The 18,640-nt window shown below is 45.7% G+C and overlaps 1 protein-coding gene across 1 annotated transcript in view; it reads right to left on the bottom strand.

Moving 5' to 3' along the window:
- Positions 1–18,640, bottom strand: part of Pkd1l3 (polycystin 1 like 3, transient receptor potential channel interacting) — a 64,876-nt gene that overhangs the window by 1,537 nt on the left and 44,699 nt on the right. The window contains exons 24-33 of the mRNA XM_087596664.1: positions 15,757–15,894; positions 15,061–15,246; positions 9,622–9,931; positions 8,245–8,378; positions 6,253–6,377; positions 4,993–5,153; positions 3,281–3,491; positions 2,844–2,945; positions 833–964; positions 100–203 (exon numbers count right to left, since the gene is read on the bottom strand). Coding sequence (XP_087452790.1) covers positions 100–203; positions 833–964; positions 2,844–2,945; positions 3,281–3,491; positions 4,993–5,153; positions 6,253–6,377; positions 8,245–8,378; positions 9,622–9,931; positions 15,061–15,246; positions 15,757–15,894 — 1,603 coding nt within the window. The remainder of the gene's footprint in view (positions 1–99; positions 204–832; positions 965–2,843; positions 2,946–3,280; positions 3,492–4,992; positions 5,154–6,252; positions 6,378–8,244; positions 8,379–9,621; positions 9,932–15,060; positions 15,247–15,756; positions 15,895–18,640) is intronic.

The raw sequence follows: 18,640 nt of genomic DNA, 5'->3' as shown, positions 1-18,640 counted from the left end.
ACACCCGCCAACAAGAAGTGTGCTAATACAGTGAAATGTAAGCTATGCTAGGCAGTAACGAAAGCAAGAGGGATCATCTTAAGGCACTAAAGTCAATACCCAGTGCTGTCAGCATGTTTCTCAGATGCAGGTTTCTGGTGCTGGCGGATTCCTAACAGACTTGAGAGTTTCTGTAGTAACATATCTGTCAGTGTAGCTTCTTTCTGAGCAATTGAAGACAAAAAGAGTAAGTGAACTGAAATCATAAGTAAAAGTATCAAGGACACCCTCCCGCCCCACAAACACATAGGAAATAGTAGATACTAAGTCTTCAATAGCTTGCTGTCAGATGTTGGGAATAGCTACTGAATGGTTGAGGGCCAGCTGTTCACTTAGGGTTACAGAGTATAATGTCTTCTTGGCAACTTTTTTGTAGAAAAGTAGTTGAGACTACTAAAGAGAATGTGCTGGTCTTGTGCATTGTGTTAGTTTGTAATGTCGTGGGGTCTTACTTTGTAGCCCAGGCTGGCCTTGAACTCTGTCCCATCTCCACTTCCAAATGCTAGGATTACAGGTGTGTGCCACCACACCTGTTTTCTTAAAGCAGCAGTTCTCAACCTGCGGGTTGTGACCCTATTGGGGGATGTCAGACAACCCATTCACTGGGGTCACCTAAGACTATCAGAAAACGTATTTACATTACGATTCACAAGAGTAGAAAATTACAGTTACAAGGTAGCAATGAAAATAATGTTATGGTTGTGGGTCGCTACACCATGAGGAACTGTGTTAAAGGGTTGCAGTGTTAGGAAGGTTGGAGAACACCATTACCCTTTCCAGTTCACTTACTCACCTCACAGGCCTTCCTTTCTTTTCCAAAGACAATGAGAATGGCAGAAACAAAAAGATTAATGATGACAAGTCCCATCAAGATGATGTTACTGAGAACCAGAAAGGAGCCCAGGACTGGGGAAAGAGCAACAACCTGGGAAGACAATGAGGTCCTTGGAGTCAGCATCACAGACTGCTAAGATCTGGCATTTATTTCTAAGCACACGTTAGAATCTGATAAAACTAGGGAAAGATCCTAAGGAAAATACTTTTAAGTGGACAGCATGAATAAGGATATTAAAATTTGATTTCTCAGCTTTTACAAGAAAAACAGGTAAGTAATAGATTTGTGATTCAAATCCTGACTTAAGTTTTGGAAACTGAAAACATCAGTCCACGAAAGCTTGGGGTAACAAGCATGTGGAAGGAATAAATGCATACCGAAAGGGATCATAAAACCTGCCTGCCATTTGGGAAACTTCTCTGGACACAGAAGTCTCAAGAAAAACTGGCTTCTGGCTGGGGTAGCTGTGGTAGGGTTTATGAAAGGCTTTGGAAATGGGACTTTGTAAATTCAGGGGTTTTTTTGCCCCCCCCCCCCCCCATTGTCTACATAGAACTTTGTAAAGTCAGGTTTTTTGTTTTTTAAAGATTTATTATATATAAGTACACTGTGGCTGTCTTCAGACACACCAGAAGAGGGCATCAGATCCCATTACAGATGGTTGTGAGTCACCATGTGGTTGCTGGGATTTGAACTCAGGACTTCTGGAAGAGCAGTCAGTGCTCTTAACCACTGAGCCATCTCTGCAGCCCTGTAAAGTCAGGTCTTAATGGGATGGTTTCTATACTTCCTTGTGAGGTGTTCTTTTTAACAAATGGTCTCCACCCACACACGCCCTTTGGTCTTTGTTCTGTGTATTACTGCTACTAGCCTGTTAACCAGTGACCCCTGTGTGAAAGCAGCTACAACCATGTTAGTGTAGAGCATATTGCTACTGATTACCCTATGTAGTCAGTAACCTTGAAGTCATGGGTGTGTTAGCTTGTTTTATGTCAACTTTTGACAGATCTTGTTATCTGAGAGGAGGGAACCTCAGTTGAGGAAATGCCTCCATATTAGGCTGTATGCTTTCGTAATTAGTGGTTGATGTAGGAGGGCCCAGATTGTGGGGGGGAGGCATCCTGGGCAGGTGGTCGTGGGTTCTACAAGAAGGCAGACTGAGCAAACCATGAGGACCAAGCTGGTAAGCAGCATGTCTCCAGGGCCTCTGCATCAGCTCGCGCCTCCGTAGGAAAGCTAAATAAACCCTCCCCTTCCTACTTGCTTTTTGTTCACGGTGTTTGATGGCAGCAATAGAAACCCTAAGATAAGGCCATTAAAGTGATTAACTGTACAGTGTTGCCCTTCCATCAATTTCCTGGTCTCACAACCCTCTCAATGCTAGGGACCCAAATACTCATAAAATGCATATTTGAAGTTTTCCCCTCACTGTATTTAATTTTGCATAAAATTATGGTACTGTATGATGTTCTTAAAAATATAGTAATGTTCTAACCAGTATACCTAATTCAACCCTAATTTTTTGGTGAAGTTCTTTGTCCTTTATATAACATGGGCAAACAGGTTTGTGTGGGCGAGGGAGAAGTAAAACTCCTTTGAGGTTTGTTAACTGTAAACAGAACCAATGCAATTCTTTCTGGCGTGCATCAGTTTGCTTCCCTTCCGTGGTTTTGGAGGGCCATGGAGATCAGCCTGTGCTGTCTGGCCAGCAGGGTGAGGGGGCGTGGTGGGGCGGGGAAGAGGAGGCGAGAACAAGATGAGGAAGAGGAGGTGAGCACAGGTGCTGAGGAAGCAGTAGTCAGCAGTGCAGGCTCGTGCACAGGCGTTCCCTTGGGACAAGGGCAAGGGATGTAAGTCCTCTCCTCCTGTGCAGTCTCGGCTGCATGTTAAGCAACCCCACCCCACCCCAGACATCATCTGGAGGGTAGCTAACCAGGCGACTGTCTACCTACCTGCAAATACATCTTACCTCCTTGTGCTTAGGAATTCCCACCAAGAGGCCAACCACAGTTACTACAGAGCTGAAGAAACTCTGGTAGTCAGAGATGCTCCATCCGAACAACAGGTTAAACTGAACGGGAGAAAGGCCAGTCAGTGGTGACCAATCACATTTCTGCCCTGAGGTGCTTGATATGGCCAACAGAAGCAATGGAAACCCCTTGTGGCTATTCAAGTTACCGTGACTACAAATCTGATCTTCATGCTACATCTGAGCTCTTTTTGTCTGTATCTTAGAGACGTAAAAACACATCTGGGGTTAAGACATGAAAAACGGAACATGACGAAGCCTAACTTTCCTATCTGACCTTTTCTCAAAAAACCCAGTGCTTATCTGATGAGCAGTGACCTTTCCCGATGAGCAGACAGGACTCAGCCTTGGGGAAGACGCTGGGCTTTGGGGCTTACGGTCATGGCGTAGCTGCTCAGCAGGATCATGATGATCATTATGAAGCCCAGCACCTCATCCCAGGCCTTGGTCAGTGTCTTGTTGATGACCTGTAACCGGGCATGATGTCGCAGTAGGTCCCACACCCGCACTGTTGCAAACAGAAGCAGGAAGCCCATGAGGTGAGTGGCCACAGAGTTCACTCTCAGCGCCTCAGAGAAACTGATGAATCTGTAACGGAAGAAAGCTGATGACGGTTACTCAGAACACGGCAGGAGCCACCCTCACTTGTCAGCAGCCTCCCTAGGGCTTCCTCCAAGGGGCAGCAGCTGAGCTGCAATGTCAGACACCCCCGGCCCTGACACTGCTTTCTAGCACGGCCAGAGATGCCATCACAAAGCACAAAAAGGCTCCCTGGCTAGGAGCCATCCTGACAGCCTTTCAAAGCAGCTCCTAGCTGATGTCTTTCCTTCATATCCTAGAAATGGGGACCATCCTCCACGGGTGACAGAGCAGAAATCTCTCAAAATGAGAGCTAGCCTGAGGGGACACGTCATTGTGCTGATTGTTTTCTAGCACTCTGTGTTCACAAGTGAGCGGTTATAGTCATACCGAGAGTTAAGAGGTGAGAGATTTGCCCCGAGGTTCCATTTTGTTGTGTGAAGTACATTTCAGTTTACTTGGAGAGACTCTAGCAATGAGCAAGTTGGTGAGCACAGATCCTCTGTTGGGTAAGGCTAGGCCAGTGCTTCTCAACCTGTGGGCCGCCACACCTCTGGCAACTCTCTATCTCCAAGACTATTTATATGACTCATAACAATATTAATGCAGTATGAAGGGGCGACGGAAATACCTGTATGGTGGGGTCACCACAGCATGACCTATGTTAAAGGGTCGCAGCATTAGGAAGGTTGACAAGCGCTGAACTAGGCAGTGCCACACAGCAGCCTGGAGCTCAGCTACCTTTGGGCTACACAGACCCCTATCCCAGTGTAGATAGCTCAACAGAGCCACTTCAAACTGTGCTTCGGAAAGGTTTTAGGTCTCAAGCCCTGAGCTTTGGAAATACTTGATTTCAAAGTGTTCAGCAGCCTGATATGGGTAACAGGAAGGGAGGGAGGGAAGGAAAGGAAGGAAGGAAAGGAAGGAAGGAAGGAAGGAAGGAGAGAGAGAGAGAGAGAGAGAGAGAGAGAGAGAGAGAGAGAGAAAGAAAGAAAAAGAAAGAAAGAAAGAAAGAGGGGTTGGGGATTTAGCTTAGTGGTAGAGCGCTTGCCTAGGAAGCGCAAGGCCCTGGGTTCGGTCCCCAGCTCCGAAAAAAAGAACCAAAAAAAAAAAAAAAAAGAAAGAAAGAAAGAAAGAAAGAGAAAGAAAAAGAAAAAGAAGAATGAAACATTCATGTTGGGAAGTGTGTCTTGCACTGGCTTTGTATCCTTTCAAAGGATGATAATTTGACTTGCCTCAGGCTTTATGCATACAAAGTATCGATCCTTGCTCTGGACTGTAAACGCCTTATCTTCCACAGATACTTGAGCACCACAAAGCCTTTCTTTCAGCAGGGCTAGTGCAAATGCCTTAGTAAGTTGTTCTTTCTGCCACGGCCCCAAGCCCAAGTTCTAGTTTAACTTGGATTTTACAGATGCAGCAGATCTGGTGGGGAAGTGGAAGAGAAGGAAGGACGGGGATGGGAAGCCTGCGGTATGAGGCGGGTCCACCTGCAGCTCAGGTCCCTCACCCGTCTGGGTCTCGGCGGTACTGCTGCATGTTTGTATGAAGCAGAGAGAGACTCTGCATGTTGAGCCCCAGGATGCTGAAGCTAGTGAGGATTATGCTTGTGTCCAGAATGTTTCTTCTCCTGGTGAAGAACGCCAAGCCCTGCCGCTTCAGCCGACAGCCCTGAGCAAAGACAGCATAGTCACCATTGTTGTCTGGATGACTAAGGAAAGCTACCCCAGGGTTTGGGGATTTAGCTCAGTGGTAGAGCGCTTGCCTAGCAAGTGCAAGGCCCTGGGTTCGGTCCCCAGCTCCGGAAAAAAAAAGAAAAGAAAAAAAAAAAAAAAAGAAAAGCTACCCCACTGGGACTGTGCAGGCAAAGTGCGCAGGCTGTAGACATGCGACTGTTCTGCAGCCTCTCACACTGCTAATAGGAAAGGCAGTTGAGAATCAAATTTTACCAGACATAATTAATCTTGGAGATTATGTACACTTAATTTATAAGCTTTAAAATATTCATTGTTTATCAAGCTTGACAAACACTTTTTTTTTTAAAGATTTATTTATTTATTATATATAAGTACACTGTAGCTGTCTTCAGATACACCAGAAGAGGGCATCAGATCTCTTTACAGATGGTTGTGAGCCACCATGTGGTTGCTGGGAATTGAACTCATGACCTCTGGAAGAGCAGTCGGGTGCTCTTAACCGCTGAGCCATCTCTCCAGCCCGACAAACACTTTTTACAACAATTCTTGTTTTTTTTTTTTGTTTGTTTTTTTTGGTTTTTTTTTTTTTTTTAGTGTTTTGCTCTGCCTACTTTCTTGACATTACTGTATGTAAGGGTTAAGAAACCATATTAAAGGGCTAGAGAGATGGCTTAGTGGCTAAGGGCACTGTTTGTTCTTGCAGAGGACTGAGTTCAATTCCCTACACCCACATGGTAATTGGCAACCATTTGTAACTAGTTCCAGGGGAGTTAACACCTGAATTCCATGGGCATGTGGCACACGTGCAGACCTGCAGGCAAAATTTTCATAAATATAGATAAATCTTTTTTTTTTTTAAAAAAGAACTCTATGAAATAGTGTGTATTAAGAACCAACTCAATTCTTAGAACATGGACTAAGCTATTCTCCCCGGTAGAAATGAGTCAGCCTTGGAATCCAGGCCTTGGAAAAAGGACTGAAATATCAACTGTGTGTGTGGTGCGTGTCATGATGGAGCCCTCCAGGGAGGGTTTGTCTGCAGGCTGTGCGCACATCTGACAAGTTCAGCTCACCTGGACGAAGGCATAGTAACAGACAAGTAGGTAGTAGGCAACTTGTGAGATAATCCAGGCAAAGCCTCTCTCTGATGACTGAAGGGACGTTAAACTGTCCAGCCGCAGGGAGGTGAAGAAAGTCCCTGAGGAGGAGAACACCTGCAGTCAAGAACCTAAGCTTTTGTCTTTCATAAAACAGAACAACCTGGCTGTGTCATCAACTTCAGACATTTCGGTCTCCCTGTTCTACTTAGTATTTCCTGTAAAAGAATCCAGAACATTAAATGAATCATGGGTAAGCTACTGGGAAAATGTCCATCTCACTGAAGTTTGTGGAGCGAGACCTCAGCTGGAGGACAAGCATTGGCTTCACACCTGTAACAGCTGTTTCTCTTTTTAACTTAGAATGGCTGCAGACATCGAAATAAAAATACCGATATCCAGTGAACGCTGGATGCTTATACGAGAATGGGCTACAAGGTTTCAGATGCAACCTAAAAGGATAGTGAGAATGTGCATATTTATGGTTTTAGAAACTTTCCATAATTTTATGAAAGGTCTTGTGAATTCTAAGCCTGAAACACTGGAGCAGAGATGAACCCCTGGAAGCAGAACATTTAGGAGTAAAAATGTCTTACTTTGTACAGCTAAATCTCAGGAGCTAAGCTCCCCACCCCCTACGTCTTTGATAGGCAAACCCTCTTAAGAACCCCAGGGAGCCTTCAGGGCATTTAGAGCAGTGGTTCTCAACCTGTGTGGGTCAAGACCCTTTGGGTGTTACATATCAGATTTTTAAATTATGATTCATGATAATAGCAAGTTACAGTTATGAATAGCAATGGAATGATTTTATGGTTGGGGGTCACCACAGCACGAGGAACTGTATTAAAGGATCACAGCATTAGGAAGGTTGAGAACCACTGATTCAGAGAGCAGGGTAGAAGCTGTTTGCTCTGTTGGTCTGGGAGGGAAATGCTCCCCAATTAATAGCGATACACAGCGGTTAATTGGGAGAATTCCTGTAGGTCAATTCTAGGGTAGAGAAGAAGAGGGAGAGAGTGGGATCAAGGCAGACTTTCTGGAAAGGAAAGCACTACCAGTTAGCATCTAGTCATCTGTGAGAAGGCTCTATGACAAAGGTGACAGTTGTCATTGAGGACCCTGGCAATGCTATGACAATGGCAAAAGCTCAATCATAAAGAAAGCAATGGGAGCCGGAAGGTGTGCGCATGCTAGGGCCATGTGAGGTAAACACATGCTAGGGCCATGTGAGTACAAAAGCTAAATCCCCTTCATAGAAAAAGCAACACTTAAGACCAAAGTCCACGAGTGAATACACACAACATTTGAAAATCCTATGTAGTGATCCATGTTTTTAATCTCAGGACTCAGGAAGCAGAGGCAGGTGATCTCTGAGTTCAAGGCCAGCCTGGTCTACACAGCAAGTTCTTGAGAGCCAGGACTATGCAGAGAGATCCTGTCTCAAAAATAAATTTTTAATGTAATAAAAATGTAATAGTTAAAGCTAAAGTAGCATCTGGGGAGTAGGAGGTAAAAAAGCTGTTGAGCTATTTGACTTAAAAAAAAAAATACTTCTGGGTTGGGGATTTAGCTCAGTGGTAGAGCGCTTGCCTAGGAAGCGCAAGGCCCTGGGTTCGGTCCCCAGCTCCGAAAAAAAAAAAAAAAAAAGAACCCAAAAAAAAAAAAAAAAACAAAAAACAAAAAACAAAAAACCAAAACTTCTGGGGCTGGTTCAATTCCCAGCCCCACATGGCAGATCACAACTGTTTGCAACTCCAGTTCCAGGATCGAACATCCTCACACAGATACAGAAGCAGGCAAAACACCAATACACATAGAAAAATTTAAAAATCATACTTCTGAGTATGATTTAAATATCATATGATTTAAGTATCAATTAAATTTACTTGAATGAATGGTCTATAATAAGAAAAGGCTGCCTTGTCCCGAGATAGCTGGTGGCAGAGCAAGGAGAGAAGGCCTGCATACCCACACCACTGGATTCCAAGATGAGTGTCACCATACAGAGCAGATTCACGTTAGCATTGAAGACCGTGAATTCCACAAAGAGGGCTTTCGTGTAGTGATCCAGCCAGTGCCTCTGCTCCAGATGCTGCAGAACCCTGGAGACACAGGGAAACAGAGCCATCCAATATTGTAGTGAGAACAGCACCCTGGCACTGTTTCAGACCACAGGAGGAGGAGCCATATCCTTTCATCTCAAGTTCCTATAAAAGACTTCATGACTGGGCACTCTAAAAGTCACACAGTGGTAACATAGATAGTTAACTAAGAGACGAGATGTTCACAGTAGTGGTTACACCAAGGGCAGGGACTGAGGAAACTCTATTTGCCATTTAATCTGCAAGGCAGGATTCACTTTATAAACCCTGTCCACTACTATTTGAGACGTTCAACACTCCACACTATTAGAGTATCCTGCTGGTACTGAGAGGGGAAAGAGGTGTAAACATCATTATTTGATTGATAGTGTAGTTCCTTGCTGCTATAACTTTGAAACCAGTTTTGTTTTAAATTTTTATTGTATTTATTGGGGGTATATGTATGTCAGAGAGAGTGTGGAGGTCAGCGAACAACTTAAAGGAGTCAGTTATGTATCATGTGGGTCCTAGAGTCCCAGGTCATCATGATGATCTCAGGTCCTCTGATATGGTAACAAGGACCTTTACCTGCTGAGCCATCTTACCTGCTCAGAAGACAATTTAGGCTTTTCCATTCATGGTAACAAAGACTATCAAGATTCAAGTATTAAATTACTCTGAAAACTAACAATGTTCATATCATGGTTTACAATGGGCAATGTTTCCGTTTATATTTGAAGATTACATTGTGTCTAAGATTCATCTAAGTTCAACTACCCCTAGAATTGAAACAAAATTTTTTTCCAGATTAAAAAAGTCTTTTGTTTTTGACACAAAAAAACCCTATCTGGAACTTGAAGTTGACCAAGAAACTTCTAAATTTAAAGATGCAGTTCTAGGGGCTGGAGAGATGGCTCAGTGGTTAAGAATACTGGCTGCTCTTCCAGAGGTCCTGGATTTGATTGATTCCTAGCACCTTCATGGCAGCCCCCAAAAACCTGTAACTCCTGTCTGAGGATCCAACACCCTGTTCTGGCCTCTGAGGGCACTTCACACATGTAAACAGACATAAATGCAAGCAAAACATTCATATGAACCAAGGGATAATAAAAAATAAACGAAGGGTTTATTTCCTCAGAAGTGTAAAACAGAAGCGTGTACAATGCCAGAGCCAGTTCAGAAGCATTACAGCAGTTGGAACTTCTCAGCTGGGTCCAGGTCCTGGCTGCCCTGAGACAGGCTCTTGCTCAGGGCACACACTTACCTGGTTGCAGCACTGTGGTTTCTTCCAAGTCTTACAACATAGCCTCCTCCTGAGTAAGTGGTCACTTCCCCTTGGATGGGATAGCCTCCCAGCGACTCCGGACTCTGATAATGCCAAATGCTGTCTGCTTTTGTGATGTTTGTGTCAGGGGGCACCCAACCAGCCCCATAGTTCTCTCTGTCCTCCTGATGCTGGGGATACGAGTTCATGTGCTCATGGAGAGACACTGGGGAGTGTGTGTCATTAGGAATTCGGATCTGGCGAAGCAGAACATTGCCCAGGAGAAAGGAGTTCCCGTCAGTGATAAATCCTAGTGAGAAAGTAAGATAGACAATGCAACAGACTGAGGCAGCCCAGGGACACTTTCCCAGCAGTTTTGAAAACATTTAGAGACATGAACTAGTGCAAGCCGACAAGTGAGGTATGAAAACAAAGGGAGCCGTGTGATAATTTGTAAATGATACGTGTCATCTGGATAAATCAAGAGGATCAGTGGGCAAACCATTAACTTAGAATGTTAACTTAGGGTTACCGGGACAAAGGAACAGTGCATCTAGCCATGCCACTTACAACAGGGGCAAAAGAAAGTAGCTCATTTAAAGAGCAGCACCTCCACTACCTGAGGACCCAGCTATTCCTCTTCTGGGCATATGCCCAAGAGATGCTCCAACGTACAACAAAGACACATGCTCCACTATGTTCATAGCAGCCTTATTTAGAATAGCCAGAAGCTGGAAAGAGCCCAGATGTCCTTCAACAGAGGAATGGATTCAAAAAGTGTGGTACAGCTACACAACGGAGTACTACTCAGCTATCAAAAACAATGATTTCATGAAATTCATAGGCAAATGGAATGAACTAGAAAATATCCTGAGTGAGGTAACCCAATCACAGAAAAACATGCTTGGTATGCACTCATTGATAAGTGAATATTAGCCAAAAAGCTTGAATTACCCAAGATGCAATCCACAGACCACAGGAAGCTCAAGAAGGATGACCAAAATGTGGATGCTCCCACTCCTTCTTAAAAGGGAAAAAAAAATCCACAGGAGGGGATATGGAGGCAAAGTTTAGAGCAGCGACTCAAGGAACAGCCAGTCAGAGCCTGCCCCACATGTGGCCCATATATATACAGCCACCAAAACTAGGTAAGATTGATGAAGCTAAAAAATGCATGCTGAAAGGACCGGATATAGATCTCTCCTGAGAGACACATCCAGAGCGTGTCCAATACAGAGGTCAAGGCTAGCAGCAAACCAGTGAACTGAGAACAGGACCCCCCTGGGGGGGAATTAGAGGAAGTATTGAAAGAGTTGAAGGAGCTTGCAACCCCGTAAAAACAACAATGCCAACCAACCAGAGCTTCCAGGGACTAAACCACTATGGAAAGACTATACATGGACTGACCCAGGGCTCCAACTGCATATGTAGCAGGGAATAGCCTTGTTGGGGCACCAGTGGAAGGAGAAGCCCTTGGTCTTGCCAAGGATGGATCCCCAATGCAGGGGAATATGGGGGTGCAGTGAGGGGGATGTATAGGGGGAATACCTGTATGGGGGAGGAGGGAAAGGAATGGGGGCTTATGGACAGGAAACCGGCAAGGGGAATAACATTTGAAATGTAAGAAAAGAAATATATCTAATAAAAAATTAAAAAAAAGAACAACACCAAAGAACCTAACAAAAGATTAAAAAAAATACACATCCATTTACCTATTCATTTGTTCATTCATTCATTCAACAACACGCCTTCTGTGCTGACATGATCCAAGTCACGTTTAGGTGTCAGGAACAAAATTCAGGGGCATTCCTGCCTGAGAGCACACACGTGAGGAACAAGGACCAGCAACATTCAATGTTTGGGTGGTAGGAGGGTAGTGCTTTGTGAGGCGAGGAATGTGGTTAGGTGATTAAGGAAAATTTCTCTGATAGAATGGCATTGAGGGACCCTAAGAGAGTCAGAAGTGTAATGTGGATGCTGGACAGGGACAACAGGTTCCATGATCCCAAGTTGATGGCGTGATTGATGTGTTTAATGACACGGGAGCACAAACGGCTGTAACACAGTAGATGAGCGTCAGAAGGGAAGAGATGAGGTGACAGACATAGCTCAGGGCTGCACAGAGCAGGACAGCTTCTGGAGGGGGATTTGACATTTTATTCTAAATGTTGCTGTTGGAGGATTTGGAACAGGGGACTCACAGCTTTATAATTTAAAAACATGGAAAATTATGAATAATGGGGAGGAGGTTTGCTTCTATAAAAGTGGAAATAGCAGCTTTTCCCTCTCCCGAGCGCAGCCTTTCGCTGTTCCAGAGCCCCTTGTCTAGTTTGGAAATGCTGCTACTGAGTGGTTGGGGGTGTGGACAACTCTGGTACTTTGCTAGTAGGATTACTTACTGGTATTGTAAGAACAATCTGGAAACATTTTTTTTTCCAGTGCAGGTGACTGATCACTGACAACCCAAGCTCTCGTTTTTTGCTTTGTTTTGAGATAGTCTCACTAGGTAGCCCAGGCTGGCTTCTCCTTTCCAACTGTTGGATTTCAGACATTGTAAACTGCCACATCCACTTGGTGATACTTATTTTAGACTGGTTTACATGATTGAGTGTTTTGTCTGTGTGTATGTATGCGTCTCACATGTATGCCTGGAACCCAAGTCCAGAAGAGGGTGTCAGATCTCCTTGGACTGGAGTCACAGACAGTTGTGAGCCACTACATTGGTGCTGATAATTGTACTTGAGGCATCTGCAAGAGCAACAAGTGCTCTTAACTGATGAGCCAACTTTCCAACTGGAAATAGCGTTTAATGATTAATTTTCATTTTATGTGCGTTGGTGTTTTACCTGCATGTATGTCTGTGTGGAGGTGTCACATCTTGGAGTTACAGACATCTGTGAGCTGGGTGGGTGCTAGGATTTGAACCCAGGTCCTCTGGAAGAGGAGTCAGTGACCTCACCTACTTTGCCATCTCTCCCTGGCAATATCTTTTGAAAATTAAAAATGCAGGCTGCTGGAGAGACAGTCCAACTGTTACGGGAAATTGCTACTCTTCCAGATGATCCAATTTGGTCCCCAGCACCCAAGTTGATCAACACCTGCACACGAGGTACACACACATGCATAAAAGTAATGTAAAAATATGTATATGGGGGCTAGAAAAATAGTTCTGTGATCAAGTAGTTGCTGCTTTTGGAGAGGACTTGGATTCAATTCCCAGCACCCACATGGTGGCTCACAACTACCAGTTACTCCAGTTCCAGGAGATCTTCTGACACCCACAGACTCCTGTGCACATACACAGTACTCATGCATTCATGCAGGTGAAATGCACACATGAAATGGGAAATAAGTAAACTGCATGCACTCTGCCCTAGTAGCTCTCTTCGAGGGACTCCTCAGACGCATCTGCCCGTGAGGAAGGTAATGATAGTAGCAGTCTTAGCCGGTTATAGAAGTTACAGAACATCTCTACAACAGACTGTACAGTAAGTGGATAAAATGGAGTAGGGGCTGCCTCATGTATGCTGTAAACTAGGGGAAAAGCCAAACTCATGACACTGCTTGTAGCTTGCCATCATTTACTGTCACTTGGTTGCTTTCCAGATGTCCCTACCATGGTGCATGAGAAACCAGGGAACGGTGAGCTAGGTTTTATATGGCTGAAACTCTGGGCTCCCCAAGGGTTGATTCCCTGAACATCTTCTCGGGCTTAGTTCTCCCAAAGGTCAATCCAATGGCTTGAGCAGAAGACTTGCACGATGAAATTGGGGTGTAGCAATTCTGAAGACAATGGTTTTTAAGAGTAGGTAAACCATGTTAGTGTGTACACACACACACACACACACACACACACACACACACACACACTTTTTTTGAGGCAGGATCTCTCTGCCTGACTGTCTGGAACACACAGGACTAGCTCTGGCTGTCCTGGACCTTACTCTGTAGACTAGTCTGGCCTCAAACTCGGAGATCCACCTTCCTCTGCCTCCTGTGTTTTGGAATTAAAGGCATGCACCACCATACCTGGTTGGTTAGTGTCAATTTTAACTGCCTTTGACCTACTTGACTATATTTCTTTCTAAAAACAAGATCTTGCTTAGTAGCTCATGCTGGCCTCAAGTTCAGGATCCTGCCTCTGCCTCCTGAGACCTAGTATTACAAACGTCCGTAGTGTGCTCTTATCTTAGCCCTGAGTGTGCCCATCCGGGTAGCTGCTGTCAGTTCAGTAGCTCCAGAGTGAAGCTCCGTTTCTCCACTGCTGACAGTCAGCACTAACTCTGTCAGTACCCTGTGCCAGGCACTGTTCTGAGCACTCAGATCTGTCGTCCAGGGCAGGGCCAAGGCCGCGTCCCCTGAACAGGGGAACGCGGACAGCGAGGGCTGAGAAGTCTACCCTGGTATCATGCTGGTAAGTGGGCGCGAGCCTGAGCAGGTGGCCTCTCTGCTCTGCACTGTGGTGCTCTTCTGCAGCCAAGGAGCCCAAGAGGAGACTAGCCCTACTACGGCCTCAACTTTTGCCAGCCCAGGTTCTAATCATTTTGTCATTATTTTATTCAGTGCAGAGTTATGTGTTACAAACAGAATGTTCTCAGAGCCTCAAAACTGTTATTCAAAATCGTACTAAAAAGAAAAGCCACCATGCAATGAGTGGGAGCTGCCTTCTGTAAGCGCGTTCACACACCAAGTACACTCTGGAGAAGTGGAGTGTGTGCTAAGATGTACGTTCACTTCAGATTCTCTTCAGGAACACAGGCGATGTCCTGAATCTCGCTACGAAGCCACCAACCCTGAGGTAAAAGGAAGTAATGACTCCCAGAACTTAGCTTCTCAGCAGGACACAGGGTTACGTCATGGCAAAGCTGAGCAACTGGTGAAGACAGTGGGCAGGTGTCTGAGGGGGGAGGGCACGCTAACCACTCGTACCTTCTGAGGGGAGAGCACGCTAACCACTCGCATCTGCTGCAGGCCAAAGGCGCGGCCATGCCTCTTTCAGTGCGGTTTCTTGGAGGATACAGACCCCATTATGAGCATTAAAACAAGTTAGCTCCTAGGAAAGTTCTTGAGGACTGCAGATGTTCAACATATGTTTGTGGATCTAAGCTGGGCCAGCACACAGAAAAGTTGGATACAGAGTCACGTAAAGACCGTTTTTTATTAGGTCCAATCCTAATACAGTGTGTGGCTGAGGCCCAGGGTCCTCGCAGCTACTCTGTGCTGTAAGTGACACACTGCTCATCCCTGTGGCCTGGACCAGAGGAATCAGACACCATGGGTTACCTACCTGAACCTTCTTGGGTGGAGTCCCAGGACTTTGCATTGTCCACAGAGCTGTGGCCATTTCGAGAAGCTGGCTGACCTTTAGTTTTCCATGAGCTGTAGAAAGGGTTTCAGGAGGACTAACTTGCCTCCCTTCTGCCCCGGAACTGTCCTTACCTCTGTAATCCCCGTACAGGTTAGGAAGGAGGGTGCGGTTGGCCCAGGGATAGAAATCCTCTACAGCTTTGATTTCTGAGAAGCCGTGAGAAAACCTCTTCCAGACAGCTCGATGGAGGAAAAATCGGCTAGAGTCCTTTGCAGAGTAGACGATAGTCATCAGCAGGGTCAGGAAGAGGATTTGTACTGATTTACAATAGGAAAAAAATTCATGTTCAAGTAGCTATGGCAGAACTCTAAACCCTTTCCACTTCTCCCATGCTTATTCACCGCTGCAGCTCAAAACCAGTCAAACTGGAGTTGGGACGGAGTGGTGCACACTTTTAATCCCAGCACTTGGGAGGCAGAGGCAGGTAGACCTGAGTTTGAGGCTAGCCTGGTCTACAGAGTGAATTCCAGGACAGCTTGGGCTACACACTGAAATTGTCTTGAAAAAGCCCAAAAACCAACCAACCAGAAAAAGGGTCAAATTGGGCAGTTTCAAATACTTCAACCTAACGTGTACACACACACACACACACACACACACACACACACACACACACACACACACACACCACCTGAGTTGCTGAAATTCCAAATTTCATTTTAAAAGACACTTTTCTGCCCTTGCCTGTTTTCTGTCTTCTTCTACCACACCCTTTCCCACTCCAGACAGTGTGCACAGCAGCGTCTGCTGCCACCACCCCGTCATACCCAGAGAGCCAGCGGTCAGCCGGAAGAGCCGCTTCCTCCAGACTTTCTTTGTACGCCTGTCTAGGTGGTTCATTGCTGGAGCAGTGTAGATGGGATTGTTCTTGTCTCTCAAGCCAGGTGCCGACGAAGGACACTTTGCTGTCAGAAATACAGCCCAAATAAATGTTAGATTTCGTTACATGCCTATTAACTGCCGAGCACCTACGGCAGGCATTTCCTGGTGAACAGATAAAATGCTCTCTAAGCAGCATCTCTGTCTACGGAAAAAGGCCTGGATTTTTCTTCTTAAAATTCCAATCCATGCAGTGGTGATGCCCCCCACCCCCAACCTTTCATCCCAGAACTTGGGAGGCAGAGGCAGTCAGACTTCTGTGAGTTTGAGGCCAGCCTGGTATACAGAGAGAGTTCCATCGCAGCCAGGGATACACAGAGAAACCCTGTCTCGAAAAACCAGAACATCACCAGTGAAAAATTCCACCCCATTGGAAACCAAACTTATAAATCAGTTACCCCGGCAAAGTCAGAGACAAGTACAGGAGTATCACTCAGGAGCAGAGTGCCTGTCTACCAGCTATGAGCCTTGGCGCCATAACACACAGCCCAGGAGTATTCTCTCTTACTCTTCCTCCCTGCCCCCTTTCCTGACAATGTCTCTGTCTTAGTTAGGGTCTCGACTGCAGTGACGAAAACACCAGGACTTAAAAGCAAGTTGGGGGGAAAGGGTTTATTCGGCTTGCACTTCCAGATCATGGTTCATCATTGGAGGAAGTCGGGACAGGAACTCCAGTAAGGAAGGAACCTGGAGGCAGGAGCCGAGGCAGGGGCCATGAGGGGGTGGGGTGGGGTGCTTAATGGCTTACTCAGCAAGCCTTATTCATGCCTGCCTTTTTTAGAACTCAGGACACCCGCCCAGGGATTACACCGCCCACTATGGGCTGGGCCCTCCCCCACTGATCACTAATTGAGAAAATGCCTTCCTTACAGCAGTGTCTCAGGGAGGCATTTCCTCAACCGAGACTCTTTTTTCTGATGACTAGCTTATGTCTGGTCGCCACACAAAACCAGTCAGTACAACCAACCCCAAGTAAATACATCACGATTAAGCCACACCTTTCCTTTCTTATGGGTCCCCAAGATCACACACATTAGAACCGTAAGCTTTAAAAGACCCATAGCCTTTACAAATTCAAACACATTAAGATTTCAGTCCCTCCTAGGCTCTTGGCACATAAATAACCGCTGTGCAGCTGGGTCTTCCTGTGGGACTCCTAAAGCAGGGCTGTCTCTGAGCACACTGTCTGCCTCATCCTGTTCTAACTGGGCTCCTTTGTCGAACCTCAACAGCAGATGCACCTAGTCTTACTGCAACTTGATACGCTAAGGCTGGTTGACATCCATGAGAAGGCTTCCCTTTTCTAAGGAGAAGCAGGCAGGGAAGGAGTGGAGCTGGAGGTTGGGGGCAGTGGTGAAGGAGGAGATGAGGTGGGAGGGACTGGGAGGAGAGGAGGGAGGGGAGGCTTCCATCGGGATGTAAAGCAAATTAATAAAAAAAAATGTAAAAAAAAAATCCTGGTCCCTTTAAAATATCCAATCTCTTTTCTTTTTTTTTTTTTTTCGGAGCTGGGGACCGAACCCAGGGCCTTGTGCTTGCTAGGCAAGCGCTCTACCACTGAGCTAAATCCCCAACCCCTCCAATCTCTTTTCAAGTCCATAGTCTTTTAAAATTCAAAGTCTCTTAATTGTGGGCTCCATTAAAATACTTCTTACTTCAAGAGAGAAAAGGAGGCTTTAACTTCAGGGCACAGTCACAATCAAATCAAAGCAAAAGCAAACTCCAACGGTCCAACGTGTGAGATTCGCTTACGATGTTTTGGGCTCCTCCCAAGAGTTCGAGTCACTTCTCCAGCTTTGCCCTCTGCAGCACATACAGCTTGTCTTCTAGGCTCAGGCAGGATCCACGCCACTGCTGCTGCTGTTCTTGGTGGTCATCCCATGGTACTGGCATCTGCTGGGTCTTCTGCTGCAACTGGGTTGCATTTCACCAATAGCCTCTCGTGGCTCTCTTCATGATGCCAAGCCTTAACTTCTTTGCATGACCCCTTCAGTCCTGGGCCTTCAACTGCCCCCGAGGCTGCACCTTCGCCAATGGCCTCTCATAGTGCCCAGCCTCAGCTGTTCTCCATACCTTCAAAACCAGTACCACCTGGGTGACTCTTGCGCTACCAAATTTGGTGAACAGCATGAGATACAACCTCAGCCAGTTCTGGAACACAGCTTCTCTGTGCTCTTTAAAAAATTTCCCAGAAGATTTCACATTGGTGAAGCTGGTCTCTTCTCAATCATTTCTTAGCTCCAGCTGGCCATCATCAATTGTCCCAGTAATGTAAAGGTTTTACTTCAGTAGTTCCGGTATCTTGTTAATCACAGCTGATTCTTCAGGCCCAGCTGACCAGAACCACAGAATCTTACATCAAAATAGCAAACAGCCCTGATAGAGTCATTAATCCTCTCTCTGAAATTTCACAAGCCCGGCCTCCATCTTCTACACTGCTCTCAACACTCTTAGCTTCCAAGCATCAACAGAACATCCCACTGAGGTCTCAAAACTCAATGGTTTTCCTAGCCCAAAGTTCCAAAGTCCTTCCACAATCCTCCCCAAAACATGGTCAGGTCCGTCATAGCAACACCCTCTACACTGGTTCCAACTTGTCTTAGAGCTTCTATTGCTGCAATGAAACATTATGACCAAAGAGCTGGTGGGGAGGAAAGGGTTAATTCTGCTTACATTGCCACATCACAGTTCATCACCAAAGGAAGTCAGGACAGGAACTCAAACAGGGCTGGCACTTGGAGACAGGAGCTGATGTAGAGCCCATGGAGAGGT

This window comes from Rattus norvegicus, chromosome 19 (assembly GCF_021556685.1).
Source record: "Rattus norvegicus strain SHRSP/BbbUtx chromosome 19, alternate assembly SHRSP_T2T, whole genome shotgun sequence".
In the NCBI taxonomy this organism is placed as follows: Eukaryota; Metazoa; Chordata; class Mammalia; order Rodentia; family Muridae; genus Rattus; species Rattus norvegicus.
Note: the sequence above shows the minus strand (reverse complement) of the source record. Positions and strands in the feature narration are given on the sequence as shown.